The following is a 27,943-nucleotide window of genomic DNA, read 5'->3' on the forward strand; positions in this document are numbered from 1 at the left end:
CCTTCAACGGAATCTTCGGTTCGAAATTTCACCGAAAAGTTAGTTTCCAATAAGAATCGATCGTCCCGACGAACGCGTCGCTGACCAACGGAAAGGATCGTCGATTTCCGAGGCAGCTTTCGCAGAAAGTGTTTCTGGAAATCACGGTGGCCCAGTCTCGCCGGTGGAAAAGCTCTCGCGGATTTGGCAACACTGTGACGCGCTGGGCGTCTCGCTGACACTCGACGGCGCGAAGGATGAGGGGGCCACACGACGACGGAACGAAAAACCGTGAGGTTTCTCTCGCGGCGGTGGGGGGCGGAACCGCGAGCAGGCAGGGGAAAGTGGCGAAGGGACGCGCGAGACTGACGAGAGCATCGCGGTGGGGGGAAGTCACGTGATAGCGCGCGGCGGGGAGTAGCGCGTCGGTGGGGGCCAAGTGGGCGGAGCCCGCGGTTTCTCCTTCGCTGTCGATCCCACGTCGCGCGGCGCAAGTCAATTCCCGCGACTGTCGCGGCGGAGGGGGGACCGCGAACGATGGGAGGGGTGACGCTGGCTAGCGCGAATTTTGGCACAGCTCGCGAAAATTTCTCACTCGGCTTTTCGCGGAAAACTCGGACGGCTCTCGACACGGCCAATCGGCTTGAATTATGACTGATGAAGTGCCGTTCCGGATTAATGGAGAAAACGGGCCGTCCAGGCATCCCGAAACGCTGGCAATGGACGGACGCGGATTCCCCATCTGGTCGAGTGGATAGGACTGCGGTGAATCTTCGTTATTGCGATAAGTTCGACGAGTCTCAAGTTCAAGAAGCTTTAAAACTGATTGGCGGTGCTACGATGCCGTAATATACGCGTTCAATGTATTTTTTCAACGATAGTATAGATTTGAAACTATAGAATATAATACTCCAAGGGAAGAAACGAATATCACACGGTTCTTCAAGGTGTAGCTTTTTCTCAGATATCAACCCTACTGAGTACACGACTACTCTACAAAATAGAATTTTGTATGACATCGACTAAAGAAAGTATTACACACATAGTAAAGTAGTTCTTCTTTACATAAAAAATGATATATATCAATTCTACAAATCACAAAACAATTTTCAATTTCACCTCGAAGTAAGCTGGAATCATTAAAATTTCAAAACCCAGAAATTTCCCTCTACAAAGTTCACTGGAACTAAAGCCCGCGGAAAAACTTTCGAAACGACTCCCGCAAGAATCTTAAAATATTCTCTTTATTAAACACCTCGATGCCAAGTACTCCAGAAAAGCGGAATCCGTAGTTATTCAGCAAGCACCGGTAAAAATCCAGCGTGTCAATCGCGAACGTTCTCGCAGCGAAGTTTCGAGCAACGTCGATCGGCGTTTCCCCTTCCCCATCAAACCCCCGCCTACGAGACTGAGATCGCGGGGAGGGTGGTGTTAATGGGCGTACTCGCGGTTAACACCCTTACGCGCGACGTGGTGGGGAGCGATGGGGGAGAGAGAGAACGAGGGAAGAGCGTTCCAAGTATCGTACTGAGCTCGATACATGGTGGGGGTAAAAGAGACAGTCGGGAGAAGCGTCGAGAGCACGAGAAGGACGCGAAACTTCGGAAAAGGCGTCGAGAGCAACGCGCCTCGGATTGGCGCCGGAACGCCAATCCGCGCTACGAGCGCTCATTATCGCCCGCTGGAGTTCGTGGAAGGGCGCCAGTAGACGGCTACGTCCACGCTTGTCCGTCGCTCGCCGGATCGTATTTCCCTCTCCGTCGCGTGCACGGGTCAGAGTGGCTCGACCGGCGAGTTCCCCCACCAGACGCACCAGACGGGGTCGTAGGGGAAGGGAGGAGGAGCCCCTGCACCGTCTCAGTCTTCGCGTCGCTGCCCTCCAGCATTCACGCCTCCCGCGTCCGTTCGGCGGCGCAGGCACACTCCGCTCGTCTGTATACACTTACACGCGACCGTCCGCGTACACGTAGCCGCGCGTACACACGCCCTGAATCCGGACGAGGACTTTAGCACACCAACACCTCTGCGGGAGGTGTGGGGGTGAGCCCCCAGAGGAGGTGTCAATCCTAGCGCTGCTCAGTGACCATCGCGGCGCCACCCAAGTAACACCTTTCGTCCGCTCTCCAGCCCCAGCCGAGGTTCGCTGCTGAACCGAGCCGTAGAGCCCTCTCTCTTGCCTTTTTGTCGTCTGGTTTTCGCGTGCGGATATACGCGGCTGAACTGTCCTCGGCGTCGTCCGGCCGTCGGACGCCGCTCCACCCGGTGCGACCTCGCTCGCCAGCCTCCTCCGTGTCGTCGCGTTGCTCGCGTCGCGCCAACGCAACCGGATTCAGCAGTGAGGTGATCAGCGTGTGCAGGGAGGAACTTCCCGCGGACATAGTGCACGTCAGTGAACAGTGAACCGCAGGATATTATTCCCACAGTGTTTACGGACGCGGCCAGTGGACTCTGGTACAACTCGTCCGAAAGATCCACCGGCTGTCAGTGTGTCTCAGTTGAATGAATAAGTGTGATTACGGTGCTGCTGGTTGACCGGGTGTTTTACGGAGAGTGCTGTACCTGGGTCACAGGTTCGCCGCAAAGCTAGACCGTCGCGACGTACGATGTCGACTGGACGGTTCGCGACGGTGCTCGAGGCGATCGAGAGATCTCAGTGGCAGCTACGAGAACGGAGCCAGGATCGCGGGATCCGTTCCTGAGCGGCTTGCACCGACGCTTTCCAATCATGTCCGAGAACCAACCGAACAGTTAATAGGTTGACGGTCAGTTAGCCAGTGATACAGAGAACGAACAGGAAAGACGCGATATTGGCGGAATAGGTGTCGCGATTAGTGAAGAGACAGTGCGTCAGTTAGGTATAGAGTCCCTCGGTTTGAGTCACTCGAAGAGGAATCTCGCGCGACTCGGCACACTCGCCCGTCTCGATGAGATTCGAACAAGACACAGCGTGCAGGGGTACCCACTGCGCCAGCACTCCGCAACCCTCCGCGCTGCAGCAGCGATCACGGGTCGAGGAGGTGGTGGAGGAGGAGGTGGACTCCTCCGCGAAGGACATAGAAGGTCAACGGCGTAGACGAGAATTGGAGGCTAACGTGGTCGAGGGTGCAAACACGGGGCCGAGGGCCGAGGCGGGGGGGCCTGGGATGGCGTACCCCGCGTCAGCGACGGCTCTGAATCAGCACTCGCCCTTTCCGACCTCGATCGCTGGAACACCGTCCAGCAACCCCAACGGACACATATCCGGCGGCCACCTGCCGGCCCCAGCCGCCCCGCGACCGACGGATTTCAGCGTCTCCTCGTTGTTGACCGCGGCCAACACTCATCCACCAATTTTGGGCGGCTCGTCGTCGCAAGGTAGCGCCTCGCCGCCACCAGGAGGACCCGGTAGTCCGGCCGCGGCGCCGGAAACGCCGCCGCCGTTGCTCAGCCAAAGGGAATTGTCGCATCCGTCCTCGGCGGTGGTCGTGGCCAGCTACTTCAGCGCTGCCACCCTGGCAGCGGCCGGATTCTACAATCCGGCGGCCCACTTGCCGGCGACAAGCTCGCCCGGCCCGACGGCACATCATCTACAAGGAAAAGGAATCCTCAATAGCGCGCACCATCATCCGCATCTGAACCCTCACGGCATCACACCACCAGGTGAGCAAACCGTGTTCTTTCGCTAGTCCTGGAGACCGATCTTCTGAGTGTCGTGTTCACGCAGCTAGAGATCAGTGCGCTCGGCAATGATTAGGATCCTTAGATCACCAGTGAACAGTTTTCTACGATGTGTATCCGAAGAATTGTGTTCTGTCTGCCACAGACGTTCGGGGAGACGTATTAGAGTCGAAAATTCTGTTTTCAAGCGATAAAAATTAACGCACGATGGAGACGAACGTTCTGTACACGTAGAGACTGAAGTTTGTTGAAAAATCCCTTTCTGAAGGAGAGTAGGTACGGTGGAAAGTGTGTTAAGGGAGGATGAGTAAGATTGGTGCACGAAGTTTGCAGAACAAAGTGCTTGGACAACAAACAGTGCTTGGAATACTGAGGTAGACATGTACTAGGTGATATTTAGGGTTTTTAAACGTTTGGCAGAGAAGTCAGGCTAACGTTTTGTTCGATGTAGTGCTTGTACAACAAACCAGTGCTGGATATATCGAGGTAGACTCGTAGTAGGTGACAGAATTTACAAACGTCCAAAGAAGAAGTCAGGGTTAACACTCGATTCGATATACTGTCAAGAAATTTCTTCCCGCGTTATTCGTGATGTTTGTAATTGGTGAATTAAAAAGTTTAGGCTTCGAAATAGACATTTAGACAGAGATACTATCCGATACGGTACGTTTCCCAGACCGGAAACATGTTAGATAGCGAAGACAAGATCGCGAAAACATGATTTGCTCCGCAAAATACAGAGTAGATTTGCGAATCTATATGAATTTTAAGATACAAGGTGGTCTCTCTCATGTTACAGAAAGAATTAGAAACGTTTAGGTACCCAGGTCATTTCTCCAACCGAAACAGGTTTCGCGTAGATAAGCAACTCCAAAAACTGTCACAGAATACGACTTATCATTCACGGTAGAGTCATCAGATCAGATAAATATCCTGTTTTGCCCACGAACGAGGTCCTCAACCAGTTGTACCGCGTGTTACTCCAAGCAGACTCGCAGGACTTCAATGAAACCTGCGTTTCAAGATGCTTAGTAATTATAAATTGCAGTTGGAAACTCACGGTAGTCGGATTCGGACGTAAATTCGTGTTCACGCGTGTTTAGTTCAAGATCCGAGTTGCAGAGAGGATGAAATATTCGGAAGAAACGGGGAATTCTCGTTAAAACCCGTGTTTTTGAAAGCGCTCGGGTAAACAAGTTGCTCCAAGTTGAAATTGAGAAGCTCGAATCAACGTTGATGGAACGCGTCGCGCAAAAATGCAAACTGTTTGCGACTGTGATCAAAGTGGAGGTTCCAGAAGTTCCGCGAAGTCCTTGGAAATGTTCAAAAACTCGCCACTAGCGTAGCAAACAACCGGAATAGAGTTACTACTGTAGAAGAAGTTTCCGTTACGTTAACATCGTTGCTATTTTCATGAATTATCGAGTTTCCTCTGTGTGAAACTCCAAGTCAACGATCTTACATAAAACATCACGGATCGTCGGTTCTTCTAAAAAATTCTAAAGATTCGCTGTCGTCGTTCCAAAAAAGCTCGTTAAAACGGAGGTCTACGAGGACCGAACTCCACGATACGAGACTACACCTTAAAGAATTCCGCGGAATTCTTCAGCATCTTCCAGTAGCCTTTAAACGAGTCGTCAATTTCTGCGTCAAAGTTGTCTGGGAGCCTCGGTTACACCAAAAAAACATTAGCGACCAGGTGTCTATTCCCTTAGCCAGCTCGAACATCGTTCTACCAGGTTCGCCGATCAGGAATTCCTCGGTTCTCGGGCTCGACGTAGTGAAAAAGAGCTATACCGCGAGAAAAATCGGCCGGCATTTAATTACTGCATCCGCGGGTCTGTTTTACGAGCGACAGCGGTGAACTTGTTGCGTGTTTGCGCAAACCGATATCCGTGTTCTGATGCTTATTTCGGCGGTAATCGGAATTTAGCGGTACCGACCGATCGTTTCGCGTGCACGGTTCACTTTCTCCGGTTTTCGCGAGCGCCGGATACATATCGTATCTAGAAAGCAACGCGTAGCTGACGCGGCGGCCCGCGTATGACGCTTTCGACAAACGTACCGGGAAGATCTACGCTCAGCACGTGAGAGAACCGTTTCATCGCTCGTTCATCCGCTCCGATCGCAAGATACATTCATTTCCCGAATCGACGTTCCCGTTGGATCGGTTTGTTAACGTTTGCAGGCTTGTGTGTTTTCACTTGGCCAACCGGTCGCCTGTCAGTCTTTTACAACGACGTTGTTAGATGACTCGTTGCCGGGGCCCGGTTGCTCCGTTCGTCGATCGAAGTTTATGGGGAATCGCTGGGGATGATTTATCTGTTGGCTAGTTAGCGACTTGTGGGCGGTTCGTGGTGTCGAGGCGAGATGCAATTTTAGGGTCCCGATGGCAGGAACGGTGGATTCTAGTCTAAGATGAACCCCACCTCGATGAATCTCTCACAGCTGTGTCGAATTTTATAGGGAATGTTGATTTATCCATTGGCTAGTTAACGTAGACGGTTGATAAAGTTGAACTGCAATCTTAGGATATGTCGGATAATAGATACTGTAACATTTTTCTGACACGTTATACAGTGTGATTTGCAGTCTGTTTCTGTTTTCCGAAACGCTATCGGTAAATCTCTTAATGCACTGTTGGATCCAACTTTATGTGAAATGGTGATTTATCTACTGGCAAGTCGGCGATCTTAAACAGCTGATGACGTTGAGCTCCATTTTGGAGTACATAGTATTTTCTGTGTTGAAACTTTTGAAAATGTATCATCAGGCAGGAGTCTTCATCCTCGAAATAAAGAGGAAATTATTGATCGAAGTTCCAGAATCCTATTTCAGGATAATATGCACATCACTACACTTTTTAATTCACTATATGTGTCAGGTTTTCACACAGAGTTGTTGGGATTGATGTATATATTAGTTAAATTAGGGTACACATTAACATTTATGGCCTGAAAATCATAGTTTAAACTAAATTCATCATGGCTGAAACTTGTAGTATAATAATAGATTCAATTTTACGAAGAACAAATGTAATCATTTACCTTTTGGCTGTCTTGTAGTCTTCTAGGCGCTTGGAGGTGCTAAATTAAGCCTCCATTTTGATTCTCTTGTGAATATAGTACAATACAGGTCGGTATTTTACAATGTTTGGTCGTGAAACAGTGTTTACCAGCAGCATAACGTGTTTAATTTTGTAACAAATCAAATGTTACTTGCCAAAGTTCAAAAATTCTGGTTTAGAATGAAGTGAATGTCGCTAAAACTCTTAATAGTTAGATTGATATCATAGATCACTAAATTAGGTTATTATTTTGTTCCTATCGCGTTGTGTTACGAAGTATAACCTGATATTCTTCGATGTTCAAACGCGAAACAACGTTTGACATCAGCAAAGCGTCATTTTCCTCGTAGCAAGTTAGAAAATGGCGGCCCCGGCTATTCGAGGTCCGAGAATCCCAGCCGAAAGCAAACTTAACAATTTCTCCTCTTGTTCGTCGAAATTTATAAAAATTCTTCCGTGCAATACAAACTCGAAATTATTGTAAATAATGCCGATTCGAAATCATTAAAACAGCGAGAAATTAAAATTAATGTCAAGGATGGAATGGTAACTTCGTCGATTATTAGCCTGTGTTTCTACACGTGCGTTAATAATTCAATCAAAATTGTAAGAAAAGTCGTTAATTGCGCGGTAATGAGCTCGAATCTGCGCGCGCTAAATAATGATTAAAATTGAAAGAGGAATCGTTAATTTCGCCATCACAGACTCTCGGTTCTTCGAACCAATTAACAGTGAAACTGAAATTAAAGGAAGGTACATTAATGCCTCGATTGCAAGCGTCGGCGGGTAATTCGTGTAAAATTCAAACGGACGAAATTTTGCATAGATCACGGTTCTACGTTAATTCATTAGTATCGCGATTCTTCGCACTAAGTAGCAATTAATATAAAGTTAAACCTGTAAACTCGTATGTCGACAAATCGAATAAAAATTGAGAGAAAATTCATCAATTTCGCCATCATGGGCTCGCGTTTCCTCTCGGTGGCGGCCGACTAAAATAAAATTAAAGTAAAAGCTCTCTTCCGCGCACAAATCGATCGGTAGCTAAATTAAAACTAAAGGAAAGTTCATTAATTCGACGATCTGTGAGCTAATTCAGCTCCATTATCTGTCAATTGAAATAAAATACAAACAGAGGGAATCGAAAATTACTCCGAAAGTCAGTGATTGTTTGGGATTGTATAAGCGCGTGCTTTACCGCTCATCAGCTGTTAATTAACCCCTGAAACACCAACGTGTTTGTCATACCCAACGTTCGTATTTACGCCTTTTATTCGAAACATTCTTCTACGCATGTATATGTCATCCGTACGATCTACAGGCGAACTAGCTTTCGTTAAGTTAAAATAAACATTAAAGATGGCGCGCAGATAGCTGTCGATTAAGTCAGAAAAAATAAAAAAAAATAGATTAATTGCACGTTCGGTCTTCGTCGATTAGGGACCGACCAAATGGTCCGGAGAGTCACGAAAAATTTTAAGTATTCTCAAGGCCATCGCGAGGTTGAACGAAACTCCTAAATTTCTCGCGATCACGTACGCCACTCGTTATCTTGGCCGGCTGCCATTGTCCATCGGAAGCGCGGTCGTTTTTCGCGGGAACGCGCCACCGTGTCTATGTTTGTCTTTTCTTGCGCGACACACCCGACGGGGAAAAATCCGGTAAAAGCGCGACTTTTGTTCGCGCGTTCACCGATGCGTCCCCCAATTGCCCTGAACGAACATCGTTAATCCCACCGCCGATAAAACGCCGCTAATTAGGCCCGTTTAATTACTTCTTTCGCCAAATCACGACCCTCGAAGTTATCGCTGGAGCGTCGCATCAAACTAATTGTTTTTCAATAATATTTTACCCGAACGGTTATCAAACGATCAGTGGCAACGAGTTGTGTCTAGCGGAGCAACGTTTGGTGAGGATCGATTCCCTGGCGAAGCATACTGTTGACAAAATAAATTGAAAATGGAAATATTTGAACGATAGACGCGAAGACTTTGACCTGGAGACTCGAAGAGTGAGAAAAAATTGTCGAAATTTGCGTTTCGTCGAATGCGATGCATCGAATCATTCGTGACGTTCAAGAACCTCTATTTTCTGCTCGCGTGGAATAAAATTAGGAACACTAATGCGTTTCTTTGGCGAAAAGTTCACCGTGTTCGCGAACAAAGTAGACAGGGGCGGGGCTAGAATTGCAAACAATTTTATACATAAACTTTTCGACGAGTTGCCGAGTTCCTGATGAGAGTCGTAATAAATTTCATGTAACGAGGTGAAACGAAAAGGGTCGTTAGTGCGAGGATTAATTAGCAGCTGGAATCATCCGCTAGCCTCTTCGTTTAAAAATAAGTAGACGGATTGCTGAGCGATGAACAATCCCTCCAGTTATCTTAGAACTTAGAAACAGCTCTAGGACTCCTTTCAAAATTATGTATATTAACTCGCGAATCTTCGTGCAGCTACTTAACGTTCTAGAACTGCTTTCAAACAATTTTAGGAGCTACTACGCTACGAATAACACTGACAGTACACTGCCAACGTGTGTTTAGTGTAAAGAACTAGGTAGCAATATATTTAATATCCTAGAATTCGAGAGACTCTATGACATCGACTCCATTTCCACTAAATCTTCAACTGGGAATTCGTCAAATATTCTACAATACTATCAACATATTTACACTTCAAAGAACTAGCTAATACCGAGAAATTGAACTTGGACACTACGATTGACTCTAGACCTAGGAACCATAGGTTCCAATCTCACCAGAGCTCAACAACCCCCAACCTCTCTAGCATCTCCAATCCCTAGAAGCACCTTCAGAGATCACTGAACTCTACAGAATATCTGTACAACTGAAACGCTATCCTGTCAGGTTTCTTCCGTTAGAATCCTCAGTCTCTATCCAAACCAAATCAGATTTTCGAAAATATTACCCACTTCGGTGGTCGATAACCGTTACCTAAGGGTCTCCTGAGTAAAAGACAGTGTCCTATTGGGCAATGGCTACAATAACGCAGGAAAGACGATAAGATCGTGAACGCGGCGAGCGCTACTCGGAGGAAAAATCCTGACCGCGCGTCGGCGATACATCACGACTCGGTCGGCGATAACGCAATCGATCTGGCATATCTTTCGCGTTAAACGAGCAACGCCACGGAGCGCCGATATCGTTTCCAGGACGCGTGGTCTTTGTTCCATCGGCAACCGTTCGCCAGCAAAACGGACGCGACCTGTCCAGGGGTGACGCGACTCTGGAAAATGTGCCCGAGGTGCAAATGGATTTCGTCGTAGCGCAATCCCCTAGAACAGCGCGATATCTAGTGATCGATAACGCCAGATGTGCTGATTACCATCGAGCTACATGGTACTAGTGACGTTAAAGACCATAGTTTTCGGATCTAGGGTCACTGATAACTTCTGGGTAAAATTGAGATCACTCGCCACGTCAAGCTACCGGCTACGATGAAAAAGCGAATCGAATCGCAATGAAACGGATTTTCAGCCGACAGTCTCTTATCTAACATCTCATTATTACGCGCGTCCACCTCGTCCGTTACATCTAGTTATTCCCTTCGTTAGACTCAATGATGAATTAATTCGCCTCGCCACGTTGACACGCATTGTCTCTCAACGCGACGCGGCGAGCGAGTCGAAGGAGCAGCTGTGGGGCTCCTCGACTTCTTCCATTCGAAAGCAGTTTCTTGCTACCAGGATTCGTTAAAAAGTTCTCATTCGATCTCGATAAGCGTTTTCATTCGGTAACTGTAGAAAATTTATTCGAGATCGAAAGGGAATGAGTTTTTGGTAGACATACCGACATCAGATCAGCATACGATAGAGTTTCATTTTTATTTTTTGATTTTACTTGAAATTGTTTCAGAAATTCTTGAAATAAACTAGGTGCTATCTGTTAATACAACGTAAAAATTATTATTTCGCTCATCCATTTACTAGACTCTGAACGATGCTTCGTGGATCACGTTTGGCGAGGATTGGTTGCCTGACAAAACTATCCCCTGAGAAACTAGATTGAGAATAAGATTATTTCGTCGATAAACGCAAATTATTTGACCTGGTGATTTAGAGGGTGGAAGTAAATTGAATAAAAAAATTGTCAATAGTTGGATCTCTGTTGTTTCTATGTCGTTTGATTTTTGGGTCAGATTGGGAGTTAGAAAAACATTGAAGTAATTGTTTCTAAATAGTGTTTTGCGCCAATAAAGTTTCCACACTGTTTGGCCGAGCCTTTGTGCCCATTTCCCTTCGCAGAAGCGTCGCTCGACACTCGGTCGAGTATTCCTCGCACGTCGCGGGATAGTCTGGACAAGAATGGCACCAGCGAATGCAAACTTGCTGCTATTTTCTAAGAGACGGAGATTTCTACGTATAAACGGTGGCAATGTTCACGCCTGTCGAAATCGGGAGCTTCAATATGGCCCCTCGAGCATTACAACGCATTGTTCTTATTATTGAGCTCAGGGAATTACTAGGGAAAATGTTTACTTATCGTGATACCCCCCACACTCTCATAGCCACGATTCTAAGCTGGGAATCACGTGAAATATGTGTTTACTATTGACATTGACATAGATTAAGTCATTGTTTTTTAAATATACTTAAATACTAAGAACTAATAATTAAATACGTCTCTTTTCGTCGATCAAACAGAACAGTAGGATCAATTTAATTCTGGAAAGCAACTCACAGTAGCGATTTTCCTTCGATAGATCAGCGTCAACGAACGATTCGTCACTATTGTTGCCTTTCCCGGCCATTTTTTAAACTGATCACCATTTTCTAGTTGGGCTGTCGGCCAACTGACCGAAGCTTCGCGGTGATTAATCTTACCAAGGGTACGACACGACGTTCGTCGTATTCGAAATTCGCCGCGTGTCGCTAGCCGCGTAACCCTTGGTCCCGGACTAAACGAGACAGAGTGTTCCGTGATACGCGGAACGAAAGTTCGCGAAAAAATACGTCGAAAATGTCCAGTGGTTTTTTCCACACGAGTTGTAGTTTTCGTAAAAAATCGATTTAAAAATGTATGGGGTACGCGTGTCTGACTGGAGACACTGGATCTCCTTTCATGTTAAAAATTGCAATCTATAATTGTTATTTTCAGCCTTATATTTTTAGGTTAATATGTAACCTCGTAGATATTGTTTAAACGCAATGGAATTGCGAAAACATGAGTGAAATCTAAATTACTGAAGGACGTGCCCCACGCGGATTCGAAATCGATTTTCTCGAAAACGAAAGCTCGCACGTAAAAATGTTATTCCAGGTATTCGATTTGCTTTTCCAAAGAGGTTTTTCATCAAGTTGAATCGCGTACATCGGGGCACTCTGTATTCCGCAGAAAAATAACAAAACTCGCTGCCGATAGAAAGCGGCGCAATTAATGGCGGGTAGCATTGTAGTCCGAGTTTCCAGGTGAAATTTCTCTGGATAAAAAATGAGGCGATCGTTTATCGGTTTCTAAACGCGGCAATTTTTCGTTATCAACGATTCACTTGGAAAATCGCTAATAGTTCCGTTATGTAAACATCGATTGCAAGAATCGTCGCGATTCACGAATTTCTTTTTCCTATAATAACACGCGTTCGATCGATTCCATTTATCGTGGTTAATGTCGAAAGCTAGCAGATTACAATAACTGATATTGTCGAACCAACAAGTGGTTCGGAAATTGACACTGAATCAGGAGATGAATCATCGTCATTAGTATATGTACGAACAAATAAAATACGAACACCGAGTATTATTTAAAAGCTTATTATACTCGGATAAACTGCATCGAATCATGTTAATTCTTTCCAAAAATCGGCGAATATTTCGTGGAATTTCTGAGTGCAGATTCAATCGTGGCGCAACAACACGGCTAACGATGCAATTCAATTAAACCACACGGATCGCTCATTTGCGTTACAATAATATTATCGAGGCCGGTAATAACAATATTTGCACTGTTCGCAAAAGAACATATTTAAACCGTGATGCAATTATTGTATTTTAGCTGATGCAATGGTAACGCGATGAAAAAAAATTTTTACTTTGTGTTTCGCAGTCAAAGGGAGGATCGACGCGTTTTTAAGTGAATTAATTTTGAGCTCATTTTGTAAAATAAATCACTTTCACACCTGCAACGATTCCAATATTTTTCAAAACGGAGGGAAATTTTATCGACTACCATTTTGTCTGAAAACATATAAACTCTTTTCTTTCCTTTCCTTTTCAAAAATAATTTAAAACGAGACTTTCAAGTACTGTGTAAACATACATATTCGAAATTTCATATTTAATCTTCGAATAACTTAGACACATGATAAGCTCTATGAATTTTCATTCGGCAGTTTCGATACTGTCGGTTGCTGATTATTTCGTAACCGTTCAACATCTAATTCATTCTCGATTCTGTAAAATAAATACAAAAAATCAATAGCACTATCGGCAGTGAAAAAATGTTCGCAAAATCGAAAATTACACTTAGTCGATGCAATTTTTGCGAACGCAGCGTTGGTTAGTTCTATCGAGCACATTTCCCACTTTTTTTCGAGATATAAATTTGATTTTCGGTGAACAGGCGCGTGTTTCGTTATTTCAAATTTTGTATACGTTTGGTACAATGTACTGCGTTGGTCTGTTTGGCCAGGTACCAGTTTTGCTACTTTTGTTTATGCAAACGAGCTACATTTAACACATTGTAAGCACGCGAATGAAAATTCGATAGTCCCAATTTGATTTCCAATCCCATTAAAAACATATGAAATTCAATGTGGTGAATTTAACACGTCACGAGCGAAAGGGTTAAAAAGTTTGCGCACGAAGGTAAAAACGAACCACATTGTCGATGAAAATGCGAAGGAATCGAAGCGAAACGGCCCAACACGCTGCGGATACAGAGAAATACGAGACAGATGAACGGTATCGATTTAATGATCGGCTCGCGCGGACTTTGTCTGATAACAATCATGAAGTCATTAACGTGGCAACAGGTTTCGCATTTTTTCCCCAGCCGCGCACCCGGCAATTGATCGAAACGGAAAGAAAATACCAGGAGCCGTGTCCGTGCCGTTAACCATTAACTGCGCCATTAGTCATAAATAATATAATCGTGATTTGCATCATTACGAATGATTATTTCACGAATAAAAATGCTACTCGCCGTCGTATGGAAACGTGGGAACCGAAATCACTAAACGAACGATTAATTTTTGTAGTACCCCTTAATATGACAAAATTTGTTCTACACATTTGTGAAATAGTAAATACAGGCAAGGTTTTCTTGATTATCTGACTTCTTCATTACAAGGATAGGTGAAGAAATTTTTCGGCGAAATTAAAAAATTTCAAATCGTTCCAAAAAAATTATTTTTAGCTAGAGGGGTTAATTACAATCATTTTTGGTCAAAAGACATAACCTCGAAATCCTAACCATTTCCGAGAAAAAAATTCCTTACCGAAAATATAATTTCTGGCCCGAGATTATTCCCTGAAATTACATGCGTATCTTTAAAACGTCATAACTTCTGAACGGATTGAAGGATTTTAATATTTCAAGAGGCAAACAACGCGTATTTTGGTGGAGAATATGTAGAAATTCTAACAATATTCGAAAAGTTATACCTTAACCCCATAGAGTAAGAAAAACCCCCTAAAAATGGGCCAATTTTCAAACAGCCATAACTCCTACAATAGTAAATATATTTCAATGAAACTTTTTTCTGAAGTAGAGCACATGGGTACCTACAAAAAAGTATTAGACAACTTTTCTGTAGGGCGTCAAACAAAATTATTAAAAATCGGAAACCAATTTTTAAGAAAAATCGACAGAGAGTAGTAGGTGCCTAAATTTTTCGGTACAAAAAAATTTCAAATCGTTCTGGAAAAATTATTTCTAGTTGTAGGTGTCAGTTACAATCATTTTTGGTCAATAGACATACCCCTGAAATCCTACCCACTTTCAAGAAAAAAATTCCATACCGAAAGTTTAATTTTTGGCCAGAAATGTTTGTGTAATTTCATTTTCTGGCTCTGCAAATAAAATATCATACTAGCAAATATTCTCGAATAACATCCAAGAAGTATTTGTATTGTAATCGATTAATTCGATCACAAACGAAAGAATTTCGTGTCGTTGCGAATTATTAAATTTTATTCGTTCAAAAATAAAGTAGCTTGTAACATTCCGTGAGAAAGTTCGAAGCTACTTCTGGAACAAATAATTAAACGATGCGGTGATGGCTAATTGAAATAGTAATTTTATGCTGATGCACGGTAACGATAGAAAAAATCGATAAATTTCGAGACAGCTGAGGGATTAAAAACTGAAAACCGCCGATCGGAATTCCGAAAAGTTGATCGCGCTTTCTGACTTTATCTTAATTGTTGGTTGTTATTGATTCTTAATTTAGTTGAAAGGGAAGCCGCCGAATTTACGAGGATTTTACGCAGATACCGGTGGCATTTGTATACTGGAATAATAAATAGGTAACGTATGCTGCTGGTATAAGCAATATAATGCTTGGATGAAAAACCAAGTGTAAAACCAACTGTTTGGTTAATTTCTCTATTAACTAAAGTTGTTGCCTGTGTTTCAATTATTAATAGAACAGAAGTTTCAATAATATTTACTAAATATCTGTTCCAAGATTTCATTGGAATTTAATTAAAATATCTATTTACTATTTACTAGATATGTACTAAATATTTATTAAATATTTACTTAGTATCTACTCAATACCTACTCAGTATAATGAGGTATTTACTTAGCTTTCTAACGATTCATTCAAAACCCATTCTATAAGATCTAGTCACAATCAAGTCAAGAAATGCTTGACATGTGGAATATTCATTTTAATTTACCCTGTATTTACTTAATATTATAGATTGAAAACAAATTTTTATAGATAAAACACTGAAACAATTGGAAAATATTATTTCCCATAAAAGTACAAAACATCACCATGAAGGATAATATATTTAGGTTAACGTTAATTCAGACATACCTTGCACACATAAACTGACAAAATATTGACAAAATACAACATTATAGAAATAAAACATTGATGGAAGTAATATTCCTTGACAAAAGTATAAGAATTCACAGTAAAAGAAGTATATTTTATCAAAAGTATTAACCTCATACTTGAAACTATCCTGTTTTCTTAAAAATATATTGCAAATGATGATCAGAATACAAAATTCTACAAATAAAACATTGGAAAATATTATTTTCCATAAAAGTGCAAAACATCACCATGAAGAAACATATATTGTAGTTAACGTTAATTCAGACTTACCTTACACACAGAAACTGAAAAAATATTGATAAAATACAAACATAATACAAATTTTTACAAATAGAACATTGATTCAAGTAATATTCCTTGACAAAAGTACAAGAATTGACAGTAAAAAAAGAATATTTTATCAAGTAGTATATGTAGCATTAACCTCAAATTTGCTACAAATTATAGACAGTACATTTTTGAAGAAGGACATGAATTTACCTCTAAATTTGAATGCTTTTGTTTGATTTAAAGACTCACCAATAAAAATATCCATATTCTCATTGAAATCTGATAAAACATACGATTGTATCAATCAAACTGCAATCGATGACATCGACATGCGGTTCGCCGTTTCGAGGTACCAGGATCAAGGGATAAAGAGTGAAAGACAGCCGCTTAAAGTTTGCTAGGTTAGATCCACCGACAGTTCACAAACTCTTGTAGGAAACTTCTAGATGCTTCTGCCATCCTTTACCTAACTTCACCACGCTCGACAAAGTTCGAAACTCCGTCCATAGTAGTTCGTCCTTGTCTTCCTTCGTTTTCCTTTTCTCGGCGATCGCATTGAAAAGTCGCAAGCTGCGCGCGAATGCTTGCACTATTCTTTACTGGAATAGATGCAGGATCTTAAAAATAGAACTGACGCATTCGAGAGTCAATAGAGCAATCTATACTATCCAATTGTTCTTGTGGAATTGATCGATTCAGTATCAACCGCCATTACGGTGGGTTCGCACGATCGAGTGCGCACGTATTAGAAGAAAGAAAGAAATTTCTAAAAACTTACCAGCTCATTGACAGCATATCTTTTCGCCCGTCTTATCGTTAACACTTTATTCAACACTGAACACAATTAAATGTATACTCCACAGATTGTTAATTACGTAAATTATTCCGTTACGATTGCAACACTGGCGCTTTCGGCGGTTACTATGTGCATTATCGAGATCGTAGTCGATCTGACTTCGAGATTACCAATATGGCGTCCTTCTCGTTAGCTCCTTGGAAATCTTCGCCACGTATTTGAAGTTTAAGAAGGAAAAATCTGGTTTGTCATTAAAGATTTGGAATATAATTAATATAATAAGTCCAGAAAATTTGCTATTGCCGTGTTCTATACACACAATCTTTGGTTATTGGACATATCTATTGGACATTTTTTGATTAAATGATTTGGTTTGGTTACAGAGCTTAAATTTAAATTTAATAATTAAGAATAACACATGTTATGATGGGTTAATTAGTATCTTCTCGTATTTGATGTATTGTCGTGTATTTTGTGAATATTATGATAGATATCGGATATTATTATCCGTAATTTATAAATAGTTAATAATTTAATTGCCCATAAATCCATAACATTTTCCAACGAGGACTTTATTTTGATCCATTTTCGTTTGGCGCTCTGCGTGTTTATAACAATGTGAAAATTGATACATTTCCATTACTTTTAAGCCGATTAATCCATAATTAAGCGTCAATAATATTTTGATTAAGAAGCTCGCAATTGTAATCGAATATTATCAATTACCGTTCGATTATTCGACGATCACGAATATTAAAATATATAAATTGAGTATTGTATTTTTCAATACATTGCGGGATCGGCAATTTAAATTTTGCGATTCAGAAATTTATAAATTTCCCTGTATTTCAATCTCGATCGTTTCTATTTTAAACTTTAGAATTAAAATTTGTATCGATGGTGAATCCACCCCGTTTAAGAATTTCGTAAATATGTCACGTTGAATTATAAATATTTATTCACAATTGCCGAGATTACGTATACGTTATAATATTTAAAATAATTTAACGTAGACGTAAGTGTTCATCCCTGAACAGGTTAATTGATTTATGATGTCTCACTCGAGCAAATGAACCGACCCACGAAATATAAATAGTCCCATCTCTAGAACTAATTAACTATGCAATCATCGGGCCAGACAGTTAATTAAAAATCATGTTAAATATTCGTTTCAGGTTTAGGCCTGGGGCCACATACCCCCGAAGAAGCAGCCGTTTTGGCGGCAGCAGCGGCAGCATTGCACCACCATCATCAGGGTGGTCCTGGTGGACCCGCTATGAGGCCACTGAGGCCCCATATACCCCCGGGGATGCTTCACGCGTCGCCACATCCCCTGGCGCCTCATCATCCGCTTGCGGGGCCTCATCCTGCCCTTATGCCACCTCCGGAAGATGACGGTGTTGTAGATGATCCCAAAGTTACCCTCGAGGGCAAGGAGCTCTGGGAGAAATTTCACAAGCTTGGCACGGAGATGGTGATTACGAAAAGCGGCCGGTAAGTGTCAACAATCTCTACTAAACATCATCATGATGATCCTCTGATGCGATATCGACTTCGTTAAGTCACATTCCTTATATTATTGAGCTTGCAAATGAAAAATTGTCACCTGAACCAACCGCAGTAGCTTTTTTTATATAATATTGTTCATCAAATCGATAGTCTTGAGAGATTAATTCGCGCACCACTTACGATATCTTCTTCGATAGTTCACCCCCTCGATACAGACTTCGTTGACGCAATCTCTGCGTTTCCAGGTCATATTTATCACGTTTCTAAGTTTGCAAACGAAGAATGGTCATTTGGACCGATCGCAGTAGCTTTTTCTTACGGCGTACGAGTCGCCTCGTTGCGCGTTTTTCGTCTCCCGGTTGATTTCGCGACGTTAATTCGTCCAGCGCTTGGATATTTCGAGCCGGTCAAGCGAAACGGAAGTTGGAATTGCTGCTGTGGTCTCCGCTGTGCGCGGACAGGCTAAACGTCGGGCCCTGCGGTTCCCCTAGTTAAGCGCGCGGAGCTCGTTCGAACGTGACGTTTGGTAATGCGTCGCGATTTCGGTGAATCAATCGTGGCCAGTTGCGTTGCCCGCGATAGAAGACAACTCAGTAAGGCAAGAGCCGTGAGAAAAATGACGGGCTGCAAGCGAAACACGAGAAGTCAGCGGGTCCCGCCAAACCGCAGGGAATCGCGCCACGTCCCCCGGTTAAACTTGTTCGCGAATTCACGGGACAGGCGATGATTTTGGTCCCTTCGAAGGGAAAACCGGACTTTGCGGGACTGGAAAAGAACCTGGACCGATACAGGGAATTTATAGATCGCTAAACGTTCACTTGGGAAATTTAGAATCATTAATGGAGAAGACACGTTGCACCCTCGTATTCTTCGTTGAGACAGTCTATTCGAACATCAACACCCCTTTGAACGGGAATCTTTAGTTGTTTACCAACAGAGTTCACTTCGCTGAGACGCATTTCATCGCGTTTAAAGATTCAAAGGCTTTATGCTCACTGAAAGTCTGCGCCCGCGACACTTTTCCCTCTATGCTCGACCGATCGAAAATTCTCCCGATCGCAAGCGCAGTGAACTCGATAATACCGAAGTAGAAGAAAAAGTAAAGAGTTGTACGGAATGAGTTGCCGGGGTAGTTTCATCGAAAGTACCAGACGAAACACTTTTGTTTGATGACGATAGATGGGAAAGCGCAAGGACAAATACGTCGGAAAACTATAATAGCTCGGAATAGCGGATACGACGAGAGAAAGGGTGAATATGGATGTTTACATATTTCATATGTGATGCACACAGCTGAGAGCAAAAAGTTACGCGCGTGTGTACCTGGATTGCGGTTCCAGCTGGCGAGAGTCTATACAGCTTGTATTTAGTTTAAGGCTCCTTTTTTCGTGCGAACTTTCCCCGTTTGAATAGAAGCTTCGTCGAGCTTTATAAACGCTTCTTTACAAGCGCTACCGCACGAGTCATTAACGTCAGCATTATAAAGACTCGCTAGAATCGAAAATGAGGAAATTAAACCGTACGGAACCATAACGCTATAAAAGACATGCGAGATAATCTTCAGATTCCGAAGCTACGGATGAACACTTGTCCCTCAATCGTCACTAACAAATTACACTCTCGAAACCCTCCCTTTGTACACAATCGCTAGTAATCAAAGTTAGGTAGCATCCACAACAACTCTCCACCCAGGATACGCCATTGATCTCCCCCTCTTTCCAGGGATCCTAGATGAGGCATTCCGCAACTGTTGAAACATGGTGTTCGCATGTATTTCACGCAACAGATATAATCGTCGGAATCGTGCCCGCTCTAAATCAATCTCCATCGATAAATAATAACCGTCGAGTTAGGGCTGTCCCAGCAAAGTCTATCTCTCTCTTTCACGAAACGACGATGACGACGATCACGGATAATTACACGCGCGGAAATTGTGCCTGGCCCAATCTGCGTCCGGTGGTCTACGTCTCAATACACTGTGCGCGGGTTGTTGCTGTGCGTGTTCCTGACCTACCGGTGGTCAGCCAGCACACGCATCCAACGGGCCCCGGATTCGAGCCGTAGTCGTCCACGACTCGCATAATGCCCCTGGTGCTGGGCCCGGAACAGAGAAGGGTGGGGACTAAGTATAGGGCTGGCTTAACGATGTTTGTTTTATACATTGGCAGCCTCTTCTCGAACCTGTAATCTTTCTAAACGAGATATTACCCGGGCCCAACGCGAACGCGGACTCCAACGGTGGGTGTGCGGCCCGAGGACAGGGATTTCGCACTCGTGGCCCAGTGGAGGGGTGCTGGGCCCCGAAATTGCCCCACCGGAGCCGCAAATTGCTGGCCATTCACGAGTTCCACCGTGCGTGATCGTGTTCGTGTTCGGGATAGCGAACGGTCCTCTCTCACCGATGCAAACTGATGCTTTCTAAGCGTGATCCTGACTTTTTCACTGAGTTTTCTGACGATGATACGCTACGTTCTCCATTGGGTTTACCTGGGGACCCTGGAGGAGTTTGAGTGTGCAAAGTTTGAAGGGGAGATTGACGAATAACAGAGGGTAAGACATTCCTGTGGCAATGTCTATTCGATAGTCTCTCTCGGGGCGTCAAGAACTTCGTCTTTCAATTACCGATCCCAAATTGCCTTTCGAGTATAGTTCTCTCTGTTGCTCTTTTTAGTTCCTCTTCAAACGTAGAAGTAATTCAATTTATAGTCTACTAATACTGAGTCCTGGTTACCCCTTTTGTGGCGCTATGATCTGCACCTTGCAATTGCTGACCCAAAATTCCTTTTGAAGTATGGAAATACTTCGGTTTGCTTAAGACTACGTCCAAGTCATTAGTGTTAATTAACGAAGTAGCAGAGGTCGAAAGAATAAATTTAATGTACCTTCGATATTTCGTTTCATTTCATTTTCAAAATAAACAATTCGTTTCTCGTGAAATATTTTAATACGAAAGTTTCTGGTTGTCTGTCGAATTCGTCAAGTGTTCCAGCACACGCAAGTTTCTGTGCAAATTTACGCGAAACTGCAATCCCCTTAATGGGCGTAGAAACTGTCTCCCCTATTAATCATCAGGATCAATCCTACTTGTGCAATTAGCAGCACGGAATTGGCAGTCGATGTTCGTCTTCTTTGGCATTCAGTCTATAAAGAACGGCTTCTAATTGCTTGGGTCTCGCGTGTGCCAACGCGAACGAGTTTCGTACATTAAATTTCCAAACAGTTTATCAAGAGTGAAACAACGGAACACTTAAATGAGCCAATTAGACAGTGACTGAACACACGAGGGAACCTCATCCCGTAAATAAAGAGAAGTTTCTGACGATTTGATGCGGCTAGTGGTTCAGTGTTTGCAGTCTGTTGGGGACGCTTAGCGCCTAACTTTATGGGACTTAATTTCTCTGATTTTTAAATCAAATAAAGGTCTTGAAGCGCGAGACCAACAAACCATAAAGCGGCCTCCGCCACACAGGCCAATGGAACCTTACGCAATCGGCTTAAGAAACTTTGACCACTTTGCTGTGTAATATTTTTTTTCTCACAGATAACTGCGATTCCCACTTTAAACATTTAGAAAGCAGATTCAACAATTATTGATGAATAAACGCGTTCGCCTTTAACAGCAGCGTGTACTTTTTGGAATTTTTCTCTAATATTGTGTAAATTAAATTGGATAATTGCTTTGACCGTGTGAGTAAATGTCTTGTTATTGGAAGAACAATAAAATACCTTTTATAGTGGACGTGAAAACATAAAACGCGATTTACTATCGGGTTAAGCATCAAGATGTTTATCATTTGATCGGCCTTATGTAACCAACAGTGTTTTATATAGAGGCGAAAGAAACGGTTGAACAACTACCGCTAGGTGTCTGTTATTGTAATTAAAAAATAACCGAAGAAACAAAATTTATAAATTATCGTATATACTTTTTCAAGGTATTAATTTCATTGTTAAACTTTTTATCTGGCTTTCTTCCAACCTAATGGAATTGTTATTTAACAAAAATATTTTACAAGAGCGGACAGGTAGCGTGTTTAGATTTTCAAGCGGAAATGGAAATCGTCGAATATAGTCTCTCACGAGGTATAGTAATTTTGCGATTACGCAACAAACTGCGACACTCCGTGTCGTGATCGCCCACAGGACATTACGAGCTATCGCGCGATGAAATATGTACGTTCATTTTGACGTCTAAACTCGTGCTTATCGTTAATACTGCTCGTCACTGTTATCGTTGACAAATGTTAATTTTTGCGTCTACTTGGCAGGAAATGGTCACTTAAAATAGAAAAAAAAAGAAAAAGAAACGATCGTGCGAAGATAATTACAATCGTCCTCGGTCAATTGGCGCGCAATATTTTTTTAATTGTGAAACAAGTTCTGGTTATCGGAATAAATATTTCTCTCGTTCTTTCAACAACTCTCAATCAAGCTTTGATTCTCCTATTTCTAAAACTTACAGTATTTTAAGCCATGTATCTTCAAACATCGATTTTCGCTATTATTTCTTTTTATTTCATTTCCACTTTATTACATTCTTAGAATAACTTCGACGATCATTTATCATCACGAAGTTTCTTTCCCTCGTGAACCGTATAAAAATAATATACTCTTCTGGTTGGAGGAGGAAGCAGTTCGTTGAAGTTTGAAAGTTTAAGGAGTAATAACGCGAAAATCCAGGCAATTATTCACATCTTATCGAATCAGGTTAACATTTCTTGGTTTCGAACACAGGCCCCCGAAACTACAACGATTTCTGTCACGCATTCGCGTGCGTACCCAGAAACGGTCGACGCAAATTACTTTTCATCGAGGGTGTTCGCTGTGTCTGACACTGGAATAATCTAATCGACGTCCAGGTTCGCGTAATAATTCTATCGAGAACGAGATCGACCACCTCCGATCGCGTGCGGTGGTCTGATCTCGCGCCTCATTGCGTCTTGTACCAGTGTTTACTGCCACGAATTATCCGGAATGACGACTCTTTCAAAACTGTCGAGAGATCAGCATTCTTTAATTGTTGGACTCGAACCCTTAAAACCCTTCGTAAATTGTTCTAACCAACAATATTTGAGGTTAGGTTTAAAGATGGCGACCCTTTCGCATCTGATGTCCGATGACTTCGCCACTTAGACTTAACTTTTTAACTATTTCATGCGCATATATACAGTTAGAGTTATTCCGGTAAATAGAGTACAAATGAGCATGCTTTTAGTTATTGGTATGATTATATTTAGTGGTAGAATTAGGTGTATATCCAACGCTGTTCCAACATTAGTACCTCGAAGATGGTCGATTAATTTTAAAATGAAATTGTCAGGGAGATTTTCAAGACCGACAAAAATTTCCTAAATACTCATTCTCTGCCCCTGTCCAACAAGGTCACGCACCATCGTTCAGAAATCGCGCGCACGTCGAATCCCCCACACATCTACAGGGCACTTCAGCCCTCTCGAAGGGTATAGCAGCACATGCCCTCGCCCTTCCCTCCCTCGAGCAACCCCGTACCTGTGGCGTCCGTCCGCAATCGCTGCGTGTCTCCCGTCCCTCTCTCCAAACTCATAGTCGCCGTTCTCTCTCTCTCTCTCTGTCTCGCTGGTTGCCCCACCAAAAGCACTCGCTCCTTCCTCGTCTGGCGGGCACGGGCGCATGTGCGAGCTCTCAGTTTCTCTGTCGACCGCGAAGGGAACGCTTTCTCTTCAGGGTCGCGCTCGTCCCGTCTTCTGTCGGGATCTGGTAATTAGCCGTAGTGGCCTGAGCGCGCCTGAAAATGCGCTCTGCGATTGTGGTGGAAGTGTCAGTATTGCAGGCGGCCGTGTATCGACGTTTCCTTCGCCGCCGCCTCCGCCGCGGACGAGAGCGCTGAAAACGGGGGAGCCTTTCAAAGCAACCCCCCTCCGTAATCCCCATCCGTGCCGCCGGCAAAGCATCCTCTTCGTTTTTCACCGGGTTTTTGTGCGCGCCACCGCGCCTCCTCACCCCTGCTTCGACAACGATTCCCACGTGGGTGTCGACCCCGGGATATCGAGGTGTTCTCGACTGTCACGTGAACCGAACCGAGCAGATCATAGATTCCGGTAAGTGGGGGACGTTTTGGTGGTTTTTGGCTCTTTTATGGCCAAAATTGTACCGCAAGTGAGGGGTAAATCGTTTTTCAAACTTGAACCAAGAGATACTGAGGTGTGTTGATGCCACATGCGGTCGCCGCTGGTCACAAAGTTGTTAATTTAGACATTTTGAAACAAATTCAATCAAGAGATCAAATTCTTGAAGTTCTGAGGAGTCTATTCTCCCCCAGTTAGACGATCAGATTGAGTCCACCTTATTAACGAGTCTGACTCGTGATGAAGATTTTGGCCCAAACATAAACATCACGAGGCAGACTCGCGGACAGCAAATGACGATCGTGATTCAGTTTTAGTTCCTATCAATAAGCCACAAGAGTTGGTCACGATTCTTATAAACTCTGTTACAAAGCAGTTTAGCATCAGTCTGGTCTGTTTATCGCGCGTTGACGCCTACCATTTGGGCCCGGATTTCGTCGAGATAACTGGCACAGGAAAGGGTTAAATGTTAATCTTCAGTATCAACATGGCCACTCCTGAAATTTCGATTGTTTGGGTTGGTTCCTTCCCTTTATCGGGGATGTCTCGCTCCGCAAAAGGCAACGCTTGCGCATTTTTCATGCTGCTACACCCTTGCGCAACATTGTCCGTTGACTCCTCCCAATTTTCGTTCTCGTTTACAATTTTCGTCGAGACAGGCGCGACAGCACCCTGTTGCGTTTATCTCGATCAGATCGCGGGGGAGGAGGATCGCGTGACGATCGCGACGAAAGGTTTTCGTGGCAATATATCGAAACGCGTACTGCTCGTGACGGAAATGAGATGCGTTCGAGTCGCTGAGAAAACATATGAACGGCGGGGAAAACAGTCGCGGCGTAGATTGGTAGATAAACAAAAGAAACATGAGCGTCGAGCGTTGACGTCGAGCAAGAAGGGGTGCTTTCGACGCGCGAGATTGATTGCTCGAGCTTTTGGGTTAATGGCTCGTAATTAGGCACGCTGAAAGGTTCAATATTTATTTGTTTATGCAACCCTTTAACGCGGGGAATAATAAATCACTAGAACGTTTACTCAAGCAACAGTGGTAATTGAATCTACACTTTCAACTGTGGCTGAGCAGCTTAAGATATTGCTATCATAACATTAACAATATTCAGTTTTAAATACTATATGATATTTCGAAGTAAACTGAACTTAACGAAATATATGTACTATCAAGATGGCCTACTTTCTGCAGGGTTATATTTTGTGAGACTTCGAGACCATCGCCATTTTGCTTAATGGTATATTTACAAAACAATTATAAAAATAGTTGCAAACACAACACTATACCAGCCATTGGTTACTAGATTTATAGACAAAAATCTTTCGAAGCGTTAGTTCTCATTTCCAATGCACCATGAGTCACGCTCTCAAAAAATGACGAAATCAATGTAAATCCGTTACCAGTATTTTCGCGTTCTCGTTTTGTTGAGAATATCATTCTAAACCACATACCGCGACGAGGTCAATTCGACGAAAATAAGGCGAGATATCCAGCGAATGAATCGAGTTGCTAATTGGCTTTGACTACCTGCGTTTTGCTAAAATATCATTCGATACCTGGATCGGTATTAATTCTGCACGGTTTTTTCCCCTACGAACGGCATGATTTGTACGCGTTACGTTCCTGGTTGTAAACATGCATTTTTTTTTCTAGAAAGCTCGATTGCAACACTAGCTACTGGATACTCGTATTAAATTATTTACTGTTTATTGAAACATTATATCGTCCGCACGGTAGCGGTGCAATTAATTTCTCGTTGTAACGGATCTAGAAGCAACGCGTTTCTCGAGCCACCATTTACCGAATAAATTGCGATGCAATTCTTGTCATAATCGCACAAATTTGCTGCTGAGTACTTACCAAATAGTTTCCTCGCTCGTTTAATAATTACGAGGCTTGAAAACTTTGTTACTTGACGTTCGCATACCTTGTGTAGATCCAGAAGAATTCAACCACGGACGTAACTCTGAAATAACCTCTTTTTCAACCGATTTCCATCAATTTACCATTGCAGCTAACGTTTCATCATTCACTATACTTACGCATACCAACCATGATTGTAGGAGGAAACAAACATTTCACGGTCTAGGGCCATTAATAATTGAATTATTTGTTATGGCGTTGGCACGCCTTGAGCCATTGTACCAACGCTATGACTAGGACTTCGTGCAAACAAAACCGTGTGACGGAACCGCAGATAGTTGCAACTAGAATTCACATGATGGATAGAAAAATGCTTCGTTGATTTTATTAATTATTTATTCGAATAAAATTTTGCCCGTCTACGCACTGTCCGTTTAGAGCGAGCTATAAATGTAAACAAACAGATGGTCACGTGATCGGAGCTTCTTTGGTCCGTTGTGTCGGCACGCTATATTTACGCGAAGTCCTTGTTTGTGTCGGACGTGCTATGCAACATTTCTTTCTCGCCGCGTAAATTGTTCTCCGTCACGAGCGTATCGTGATCTCGGGGTGAAAAAAAGAAGCCACGAACGCATAATTTCATCCGCCACGTAACAACAGGGTGTCTCGCAGACACGCGCCCATCGTGGGCCCTGCGGGCCCCGCTTCTTCCCCTCTTCTACCCCCACCCTCCAAGGCTTTTCCGTCCCCTTGACGTCGTCCTACCGCGTTTACCGGTTCCCCCGACCGCCCAACGCCGATGTTCTCGCTGCTTTTTCATTTTATTCAAACACGAATGTCCTTATCTGCGACGGCACTTCGCAGCGTGTTTCAAGGCTACAAAAGCCTGTACACGCGATTACGAGATAGCGCATCGCCTCGCATCGCGGCGCTCCGCACGCGAGCCCGCTACGCTTGGCCTTCTGCTTCGCAGCGACGAGTCGGTGGACGAATTCGAAGGCGTTGATGGATGAGTTTTTAGGTTAGGTTCGGTGTACAGGACGGCTCAATACCGGAACTCGTGATAAGGAAGATGGGGGATGTCAGTTTAATTATTAAAAATACAAAGCAATCTCGAACGGTTGTTGGTCAAAGTGCAGGGAGATTAAAAAATAGTTAGGAGTACAGGGCGATTCAAAAGTGGCTGCAGAAGGTACGTTTTTGGAACGTACGATAGGGTTACAGTATGATATAAAACATGGTGGTTTAGTACAGAACGTTTTGGAATGATTGTTAGGTATACAGGGCGATTAAAAAGTAATTGTTAAGTGTATCGGACGTTTCAAATGTGGCACGTAGCTTGCGTTTTATTTCTAATTGCCAGGAATACCTCGACCTCCACCTATTAATTCCTCCATCTCGCGAATTCTTGTCGCGATTCTGGCGAGCCGTTTCAAACGCAATTCACCGCGCCTAAGTGCAACGCGCGCTCATTATCGTCGCGTATCGATGATCTATGACGCGGACGCGCGAATAGAAGAAACGTTCCGACCGCCGTAATAAATTAGCTCGCAGCCGCGGCTAGGAATAATCAACGTCCCATTATCTAGCATGCGTTATGCGAGTCTACGAGCATATAAGTTACACGTTAATGCCACGGAGTGGCGATAAGGGTGCTGGTAACG

The 27,943-nt window shown here is 43.4% G+C and overlaps 1 protein-coding gene across 2 annotated transcripts in view; it reads left to right on the forward strand.

The window, feature by feature from the left end:
- The first annotated feature begins 2,100 nt into the window (after window positions 1-2,100).
- LOC122396036 (optomotor-blind protein) overlaps window positions 2,101-27,943 on the forward strand; it is a 106,019-nt gene continuing 80,176 nt past the window's right edge. For both annotated transcript variants that reach the window (XM_043394103.1, XM_043394104.1), the window contains exons 1-2: window positions 2,101-3,618; window positions 17,972-18,290. In XM_043394103.1, coding sequence (XP_043250038.1) covers window positions 2,904-3,618; window positions 17,972-18,290 — 1,034 coding nt within the window. In that variant the 5' untranslated portion in view covers window positions 2,101-2,903. The remainder of the gene's footprint in view (window positions 3,619-17,971; window positions 18,291-27,943) is intronic.

The sequence above is a fragment of the Colletes gigas genome, unplaced genomic scaffold (genome assembly GCF_013123115.1).
Source record: "Colletes gigas isolate AHSC1104 unplaced genomic scaffold, ASM1312311v1 Colletes_gigas_Sc00007, whole genome shotgun sequence".
NCBI classification, from domain to species: Eukaryota; Metazoa; Arthropoda; class Insecta; order Hymenoptera; family Colletidae; genus Colletes; species Colletes gigas.